The following is a 9,546-nucleotide window of genomic DNA, read 5'->3' as shown; positions in this document are numbered from 1 at the left end:
AGCCGCGTTTTAGGGTTGTGGGAGGAACCAGAGTGAGTTGCAGGGTGAGTTAGCCCCTCTGCTGCTTCGGCATTCTCGCCTCAGCTTTCTCTGTGAGCAGTGGGAGTATTGTGGGAGGTCGAGGAAAACTTCTTGCTTTCAAAACTCACTTTTGTTCAGGGTTTGGGCTGCCTGCGAGCTTTGTGCCTTTGTTGCGCTTTCTTGTGCTGAATGCCCGTGTCCCAGCAGGGCTCTGACGGATGAGAGCTGGCAAATCTTGCTGCAAAGACAAAATACTTTATCGCCCTGCCTTTCAGTCAGGTGGTTGTGATCTAGCAGCAGGGCTGGCAGGAGATGTCCGTGCCGGTGTCTCAGGACCTGTAAGTCCTTTTGGTGTGCTACTTTAAGCCATGGATGAGAATGTTATGAGTGCTGTGCCAAAACGGCACTACTGTCATCCAGCAGAGCTGGACCAGCTGTGGGGCTGGTACCTGTTATGCTCTGCAAACTCTGCTTTGGAAGTTGTCTGGACTGAGTGAACTGCTGAGATGCAACCATTTAAATAACTGTGGTGGCCCTGAGTTATAGCCCTGGACAAATAGTTCTTGCACTGCTCCGATCCTTTGTCTCTTGATGTTGTGAGTGCTGCTCACTGGGGGGGAGATGGGAGCACCAAGGGGAGTGCTGAACACATCCTTATAAACTTATTATTAATGTCTCCTTCAGGCCTGAAATTCCTCTTGCTAGTCTTCCATTCTGTTAAATGCTTCGCAAACCAGAGCAAAGGAAGAGACGTGAAGAGTTGAATTTCACTGCCTTGTTTGGAACTGGGTGGAAATCCTGGAGATGGATCTCTTAGGAGACTGTCTTCCAATTGGGTTAGATGCACAGGTAACAGTAAAGGGACTTGTGGCTTTTTTGGTAAATCTGCTTCTAACTGCTAAATGTTTGCAAAGAACTCTGAAATAGTGATTTAGGGTTTACTGGGGATTTTTTCCCTCCACCAGCTTTGTCCAGGTTTCTGCTGCAGCAGAGCTCAGGAGTGTTCACTATGGCAGCTACAGAAGTCCTGCTTTAAACACTGACACCAGCAATGCTTTTCCTTCAGTAGTAGGGTGAATTGGTGCACTGACAGTGCATGTAGGCTTTAGGGTTAGAGGGGTAATGAAGTGACTGCATTGCCAAGTTTGAGACCAAGTTCAGCTGAGGAAAGAAATGAGAACTTGAAAGGAAAGTTGGCCCTTATAGGGAGAAGTTAGGGAGAACTTCACAGAAATGGCTATGCCAGCTCTTGAGTTTTGCAGCCACTGGGTTTTCTTAAAAGTCTGGCCTTGCAGCCTTGTGATTACAAGAGCTTTTCTCCATCAATAAGTAGCAGATGGGAAAAAGAGAATGGGGAATACCATGAAGTTCAAATATAGTGGGCCAAAGCAAAGCAGAACCCAAATTGGCTGGCAATGGGACAATCTGAAAGATTGGGGTTGCTTTTTAAAACAATGTATTTTCAGTTTCTGTGTGCTGATTTTGGGGGTTCGCTCTCTCCTTGTGACCAGTTGTGGCATTGGAGCTGTGGGTGAACTCTTACACGTGTGTGAACTTTGTCTCCCTCTGGCTCAGCACTCGAGGACTTTCCACAAAGCCCTGACCTTCACCACTGAGTCACTCGCCACTTGTGCCCATGCAGATGGGTGGCACTGGGAGGGAGGGAGGCAGACAGGCGTGGAAAAAGAAGCTGTGCTTTATTGTTTGAGCAGAAGGCATTCTCTCCTGAACAACGTTCTTGTTGTGTCTTAGCCGTTTCCTTAAATGTTCCTTTATTGCAGGAGCGATGGATCGCCCCAGCTACCTGGAAGAGGACTATTCTAGCCTGGATGGGCTGGACGATGACGTGTTTCACTCTGATGACTTTGGACTTGCAGGTCAGCCTGGTGAGATGACTGCAACTGGCATTTTCACACAGAACCAGTCCTACAGCTGCCTTCTGGGGAGGTTTCAACTATTCCCCCTCACACACTGCTGTGGTCCCGGTATCAGGCATCCCGAGCAGCAGGACAAGGCAACTCAAACACTCAGCCCGTCCTCTTCCAGTCAGGATGTTATGTTGCCTTGTGGAGTCACTGAAGAGCCTCGGAGACTCTTCTATGGTAAGAGCACTCCAGTGTCACCAGCTTTGCAGCAAGGAAACTGTCCCTTTAGCACTTCCCCAGACAAGCAAGGTTTTTTTCATTAGGATGCTTTATTAAAGGACTGACATTATTTTGCTTTAGTCCTACTCCCTCAGGAATGACAGCTTGTATTTTCTTACTGTTGCTTGTCCACTGCAGGAACCAGTCACTTGCTCATTGCTTCTGCTGTCCTCGATATTCCCACTCTTTCTCTTTTTGGCTTTATTCTGTCATATTTTATTTCACTGCTAGATGTTTAAGTGGTCACCATCCCTCATATCCTACAATTTGCCTACATTTTTTAACTTCCAGTGCTGTTTCGTCCACATAGGAAGACTCCTAGAAGTTTTCAGTGGAGAGAAGAAAATGCTGAAGTTTACACTTATTGGGACAGCTTTTAGCCTCTACTGGAGTTAGTTGTTGAATAAGTATCATGTTCATCCAGTATTTTACTAGTAACTGATGGGATCCCACTCAGCTTTGTCTATCCAATTCAGCTTTAATTCAAATCAGTCCCACAAAATGCCAGAGAACTGAGAAAAGTCTGACAGAAGAGATACAGTAACCTTTAATGGGAGACAACTTGAGGCAGAGATCTTGTAAAACTGCAAAATTGTCATTAAAAAATAAATAAAAATCAGCACTTGGCCAAACTGTAAAAAAGCAAAAGGAACCAAGTGTAAGATCCTGTCAGTCATTTGATTATGGGAAGCAACACAATACTCTCCTTAATCAATATAAATCTACTTAAAAGCTGAGCAAATGTTTTACTGCATGCTTACAGTACACAGTCATTGCTTGGGCTGCAGGAACTGGACTTCAATGCGAGTCAAAAATTTAGGATTATGTGCAGCTCTTTCCTCCGTGAAGTGTACTGAGTTGAAGAGCTATTCTTTGCACTGAAAGAACGACTCTTCTGATCTCTGTTTGGTAGGGAATGCTGGTTACCGTTTACATGTCCCTCCAGTTGGCTTTCCATTGGATCCACACCTCCAAGAAGAGCCTCAGGAAGGTCAGCGGGAAGCGCGTGCCGAGGTGCAGATTGCACGGAAGTTGCAGTGCATTGCGGACCAGTTCCACCGGCTCCACATACAGAGGGTAGGGGGGCTCTGGAGGGGAAGGTGGGGGTTTCACTACCCAAGAGTGGTGCTCTAGAAGGCTGGCTCCAGGCATCAGCTAAGCAGGCTGTTGTATAATGCAGCAGACTGCCAACAGCGATAAAATGGCAGGAGTATCCTGCTGGGTGTTGCTTATGCTAGACTGCTGGCTGTTCCTAAAGACTGGCAGGTGGAGGGAAGAGAATGTGTGGAATTGCATTTACTGCCTGGGAATGTAGCTGTTCTGTGTTACCTGTTGCTCTTCCAGCTCTTCCAGTTCATCAGCAACAGAGTCACTGGGGCTTTCTCCAGGGATCTGCCCCTTGCTTTTTATTACAGCCTTTACTCTTCTCCAGGCCTCTCACCACCAGTGTCTTTTCTTCTGTGTCACAAGTGGCCATCTGTGGCTTTTATCACCACCTTATTTTGGAGATGACAAGAAGCCTGGAGTCTGTTTTGATACTCCATGTTGTCTATGGGTAGTTGTCTGAAATGTTGTGAAGTATATTTAGATCACGCTAGCAACTCCTCTGTCAGACAGTCCTAGCTAGTGTCTCAAACTTGTGACTAACTTCCTCACAACAAAGGACAGCTGTAAGATGCCATCAGGTCTGAAAACCACACTCCAGAATCTTGATTTTTTTTTTTAAAAAGGAAGAAACCCCACTTTTCAAAGAAACAAAATAAAACCAGCACCCCTAACCCCACTGATTCTTCCTTCACTGCCCTCCTTCCCCTGTTGAGTAGGTGCAAAATGGAAATCACAGCCCATACGGAGTTTAGCAGAGGTTTGGCAGTAGGCAGCGCTTTGCTGCTTCTGTGCAAGCTCAAGAAGGATAGTGTACCTGCTTGCATATGAGGAAGCTGACACTCTTGGTGACTTCAGGGAGGGACAGAAAGCTTATCTCACTCCAAGTGGGTTGGTGCTGTTAACTCTGGTATGTGTGGCAGTTCTTCTCAGAGGTAAGTGAGCATCTGTGTTTTGGTCAGAGAATGTGGCTTGTGGCTGAGCAAAAGTTTGTGTCATGACAGTGACAAGTGAATTCCAGGACTCTCCGTCACCAAACACCAGGAGGATTTACAGAAGCCGCAACAGGAAGATTAGCCTGTAGAAATGTAGGTGGAGCTATGAATATAATTTAGCAGATTGCAGGAATAACAAGCTACCAGGCAATTTTCAGCAAGTGTTGTGTGTGACTGAATGGGGGTTTTCCCCAGTGCCACCTTCTCACCAGCAGCAGCCAAAGTCCCCCCTCTCTCCCCCCTCCTCGCTCTCTCCAGCCAGATCCCCACAGGAAAGGGCAGGTTAACCGTCTCCTTGGAGGAGCCCTGGCGTGAAGCGGTGGAACTGGTTGTAACTTGACCCCCTCCACCTCGGGGAGCCTGTCTACCCCATGGCTGTACCGTGGAGACGGCCCGGAGTGCCCACCCGAGCCAGCCCCGGGGCGACCGGCCCGGCCGGGGCGAGCGGCCCGGCGGGGTACCGGGGGGGCTGGCAGGCCGCACTCCGGCCCGCCAAGCCGCTGGGAGTAAACAAACGCGTCCGCCGGCCGCAGCCAGCGGAGGAGGAGCTGGGCTGCCTTTGTTTGAACTGGAAGAGCAACAAGTTGTAAAGGGGCGGGGAGGACCTAAAAGGCCGTTCGGCCATTTAGATTTGAAAACAAAACAGGGCGGGGGGGGGAACCCAACCCGAAAACTTAACCCGAGTATGGGCTAGTTCAGCCAGTGGTTCTCCACAGCCTGACCCTGGGGTAGGCTTTGGCATTTGGATTTGTTAAGGGATTCTTTCTTGTTTGTCAGGAAAACTGATTACTGAGCCGCACATTAGTGTCCAAGGCAGTGGTCTCCGTGGAGTGTTTTGTTGTCATGCCCAGTCCTTTCCCTCCCAGCCCTGCATGGAGGATTTCCTTTGGCTTTTGGCACAGATCTCCTATGCAGAAGCTCCTCTTGTCCTGTCTGCAATGACTTCCCAGTGTGTTGCTGAAGAAGCAAGCGGTCTGACCCTGGAGACACGTGAACTGGTTCACAATGTGTTGTGGTTTGGAAGGGATAGTCCCTGAGACGTGGAAAACTGGGCTGTCGTTTATCTTGCTGTGAAACTAATCCCTGATTTGGATGCCCCATTCCAGTTTGTCTCAAACATTTGGTCAAAACCAACTTTCCAGAGTGGTGTCTTGAATCAGATTCAGAATACCACAAAGTTAGTCACACCAGTGTGGTCTTGTGAAGTCCTGAGGGAGAGCAAGCCTGGTTTTCCACAAGCTATGCCTCTCTTTTGAGCCTCCAAAACATCTTGCCTGTGAACCTGTGAAAATAAAACCTATGTGTCCTTTCAGTGGGAGTTAGGAAAGGCTTTAAAAATTGGAGTAATGCATCCAGCTAGCTCCAGAGTTGCTCTCTCATGGCTCTTGAGTTCTGTGAAACTCTCCAGCAGTTCAGGTATGGCTCTCATTCTGCTGCCGCAGCAGCAGCAGCAAAGCTGTGTTGACACAAAGGCCACTGGTTAATGTACATCCCTGGCCAAGAGAGGAACTGAGCAGGGAATAGCTGCTGAGGCTGACATCACTGAGTTGTCATTGGACTCAGCTGCATGCACGGTGTAACCCCATTCCACACTGGGAACCCTGGAGAGTCACTGTTATCTCTTTCTCGGGCTCCTGGAGCTATGTGGTATTTGTTTTGTGGTTCTTGGCTATACAAAAGATTTTTGGGTATGCATCTCGTAAGAATAAGAAAGTTGGCCGCACCTATGCTTGCTTTTGGCATGTACACCATTTTCAGGGTTTCATTTCCTACTAATATATTAAACAGAATACAGTAGTTTTAAAACCTGGCTTTTTTCATCCTTAGAACAGTGCTAGAGCAATAACGCAACATTCCCTAGCACTCTGCAGCTTTCATCTCCTAAAGATGCTGAATTTGTTGTAGGAAGGACTGGAGCAACACTGTGTTCTTAAGTAGCAGAGCATGCGGCAGGTCGATCCAGCACTTTGCAAAAGGCTCTGCACAATGACATGTGAGACCAGACCCATCTATATTTTCTTGAGCTCTTCAGTGCCTCTTACCTATCTGAGGCTGCGTAGCTTCTGGCAATGTTCCCTCTGTTGCGCTTTTCTCACCCTGCCTCTGGAAAACAAAGGTAGAGCCAAGCCATGCTTTCTGTGGAAGAACCCAGTACCTGGCTGGGAGGAAGTGTGCCTGTGAACTGTTGGCTGTAGCCCAGCCTGTAGCTGAGCTTAAATGTTGCACTCTGAGGTTATGGAGGGTTGAGCAGAGCTGAGCTTAGGGGATCTGCTGGTCAGCTGGCTGAGATGCACTGCCTGCACTCCATGTGTCCAGGCAACAAGTGCTTGGGCTCTGCTTCAGGTCCTGAGTGCACTTGAGCTCCCTCACCTTGAAGGGACTTCAACCTGTGCTGAACCAGCTGTGTATTTCATGATCCAGCGTGCTGCTAGATGGGATGTGAGTAGACAACCAGAGACAGCAGCAGCATAAAGCTGCCCCTATAGGAGCATGGGGTTATACAAGAGTGGGGTGGTTGACACTGTACATCAGTATCACACCCCTTTGGCTGGACTTGCTCCACTGAGACACTGGAGCGCTATGGCTTTTTCCAAATAACTCTTTCTAAGCAGGCTGCAGCCTTGAGGAAACTGTTTTTATCACATCTCTTCTTCATGGCGATAAGATCACAGGGGATAAAATTGTCTCTTTAAGAGCCAAGGAGTGGTAGCCTTTAACAGTTCTGGGCTCAAGTCCAAGCAGAGCCACTGACTTGCTGTATGACCTCAGACAAGTCTCTTGACCTCCTTGTGCTTCAGTCAACCCATCTGGAAAGCTCAGTTTAAAAAAAGCTGAGCCTCAATGAGAACCAGATGCTAAATCAGAGCTGAGCTTTCTTGAGTAAATAAGTGCGTTACAAACAACAACAAAGCTTCTTTCCAACATATCGGGAATCCTGCAGTTGATTTAGATATGCTGACCATGCTCAAAAAGCCTCCGTGGATCTAGCTATAGAAAACTTTGTTTCTAAAAATTCCTCACTTGGTTCAGCAAGCAACTCTCTCACCTTCACTGCAACAAGCTTGAGCAGCTTGTGGAGCCTGAATGCCTGTATCCAGACTGCTAGGCATGTACCTGTTTGCCTCAGGTTAATGACACTGAAAATGTCTAGGAGGAAATGTTGTTTTCCTTTGAAAGTGAAACGTGTAATGTTTTGCATACTTTTTCCCCTCTGTCTCTCATGAGAGTTATCAAAGCCTCCTCTGAGACACTTCTGCTTATGCAACAGGGAGCCCATGTCTCTTGTTGGAAACTTATCGGCCTGCGAGAGTGGGCGCACAACACTACGTGTGCATCACTTACCTCAGACTCCATCAGGCTTTTCTCCATTGTTTATTGGGGACGCTCAGGGAGTTTTTTAACTGTTGCTTTTTTAAACTGGAATTGTTTGCAAGAAACTGGCTTTCATGGTGATTTTACATTTCAGGAAAAACATTCAGAAAAGCTTCCTTAATAATACAGTGCAGAGACTCTCAAACTGTCCTGCAGCTAAGCCTGTAGCACTTATTTCACTTGTACCTGCAGTCTCTTTGAGACCTGGGCTAAGTGCTTTCCCGAGTAGATCAGTATGCTTCAGGATCTTCTCTGATGGCCAGTGCTTGCTGGTCCCTGCTGTGGCTGCACAAAGCAGTGGCTCTTCTCTTCAGCTCTGTTGTCTGTGGGTTGCCCATTGGTGCAAGACTTGAATTTCCAGCTAAGGATGCAGGAGCACGGCAAGGGAGAGTGCAAGGTGGAGAACCTCTGAAGTGGGTGAGCTTGGTTTAGAGGGCGGGGTTAGGATGGGTATGAGGTTGGGAGGATTGAGAAGATTGAGGTGTAAAGCAAAGTTCTTGCAGGACTATGGAACTGGGATCCTAGGCTTGAGAAGACGATTGTGCCATAGAGGGAAAGGGAGTTCACACAGTCAGTGGAGTCAGGATAAGGAAGTGGAGACAAACTTTTTGCCTGATGTTGTTAGATTTTTTTTTTAATTTTTTCATTTTGACAAATGAAAATGAAGAAAGAGGTGTGCTTGTAAGTGCGTCTTCCCCTATGCATACAAATGACACAGCAACCTGTTGTCCCTTGCCTAGCACCTGTTCTGAAATCCATCTGTAGAGGGAATTACTTGACACTTACTTAGGTTAACAGAAACTTGCTGGACGCTTTCACATCTGATCTGAAATGAAATTCTTTGGTATGTTGAAAGAAACTGAGAACAAGAACATAGTTATGCCACTGTATAAATCCATGTTTCTCCCATACCTTGAATGTTGCATACAGTTTTGGTTTCCTTCTTCCAAAAATGATGCAGCGGAACTGGAAAAGGTTCAGAGAAAGACAAGAATGATGATGAAACTTCTATATGACAAATGGGCTAGGACTGCCAAGCCTAAAAAAAAAAGGGGGTAGCAATATTAAATAGAAATCAAAAGTGATATGAACAAGATGGATGGACTAATTTATCCCAGTACAAGAACTAGGCAAAATCAAGTCAAGCTCGTAGGAGCCAGCTCAGAGTAAATGAGGTAGCTTTTCATACATGAGGTAGCTCTGTGGAACTCCTTGTCAATACATATTGTGCATCCCAGCGCATTATCTGGGTTCAAGGGGAATTGGAAAAAGTTTATGGCCATTGAAGGAGACATGAAATAAACAGAAACCAGATCTGACTCAGGAAGTCCTAAACTCAAACTAGTTAGATGCTGAAAGACTATTAGGGGGAGCTATTGCATGTACTTGCCCTCTTTGCTTTCTTTTTTCCTCGGGCAGCCACATAAGGAGGCTGGGCTATATGAACTTTTGATGCAACAGGCACATATACAACCGCTGTATATTGATTTAATAAAAAACATAAAAGTTTTGCATCAGCCTAATCTATCCTGCTCTGTGCTTTCAGCTGACAAAAGATTTAAATATGGTTTTGTTCTTGCTTAAAATAGGGATAATGTTAAAAAGCAAAACTTCCTGCCTAGCTCTGGTAGAGGAAGTGGGCAGAGGATAAGGGAGCCTGGTGGCAGGAGAGCAGTGCAAGCTCTGCAGCGGCCTGCCACAAATCCTTCACCTCTCTGGACATGGCACCAGAGCGCTTTGAGGCAGTGGGGCTACAGCCTCGAAGTATCAAGATTGCCTGCATTAAAGAACATGAAGTAATTCTTTGGGATAGTACAAGTGAATTGTGTTACAGTATTTCTGACATCACCTGCAGTATTGCTGTGTGACTTAAATAGTGTCCAGAGCTGCTGCTTCTCCTGTACAACCTC

At 46.8% G+C, this 9,546-nt stretch overlaps 1 protein-coding gene across 2 annotated transcripts in view; it reads left to right on the top strand.

Annotated features, from left to right (window-relative positions):
* The first annotated feature begins 798 nt into the window (after positions 1-798).
* BMF (Bcl2 modifying factor) overlaps positions 799-9,546 on the top strand; it is a 16,308-nt gene continuing 7,560 nt past the window's right edge. The window contains exons 1-3 of one of the 2 annotated variants that reach the window (XM_010192587.1): positions 799-870; positions 1,803-2,123; positions 3,079-3,242. In XM_010192587.1, coding sequence (XP_010190889.1) covers positions 1,808-2,123; positions 3,079-3,242 — 480 coding nt within the window. In that variant the 5' untranslated portion in view covers positions 799-870; positions 1,803-1,807. Of the gene's footprint in view, positions 871-1,802; positions 2,124-3,078; positions 3,243-9,546 lie in introns of those variants that run through there. The other variant, XM_010192588.1, reaches the window with a different exon arrangement.

The sequence above is a fragment of the Mesitornis unicolor genome, unplaced genomic scaffold, assembly GCF_000695765.1.
Source record: "Mesitornis unicolor isolate BGI_N332 unplaced genomic scaffold, ASM69576v1 scaffold40509, whole genome shotgun sequence".
Lineage (NCBI taxonomy): Eukaryota > Metazoa > Chordata > Aves > Mesitornithiformes > Mesitornithidae > Mesitornis > Mesitornis unicolor.
Note: the sequence above shows the minus strand (reverse complement) of the source record. Positions and strands in the feature narration are given on the sequence as shown.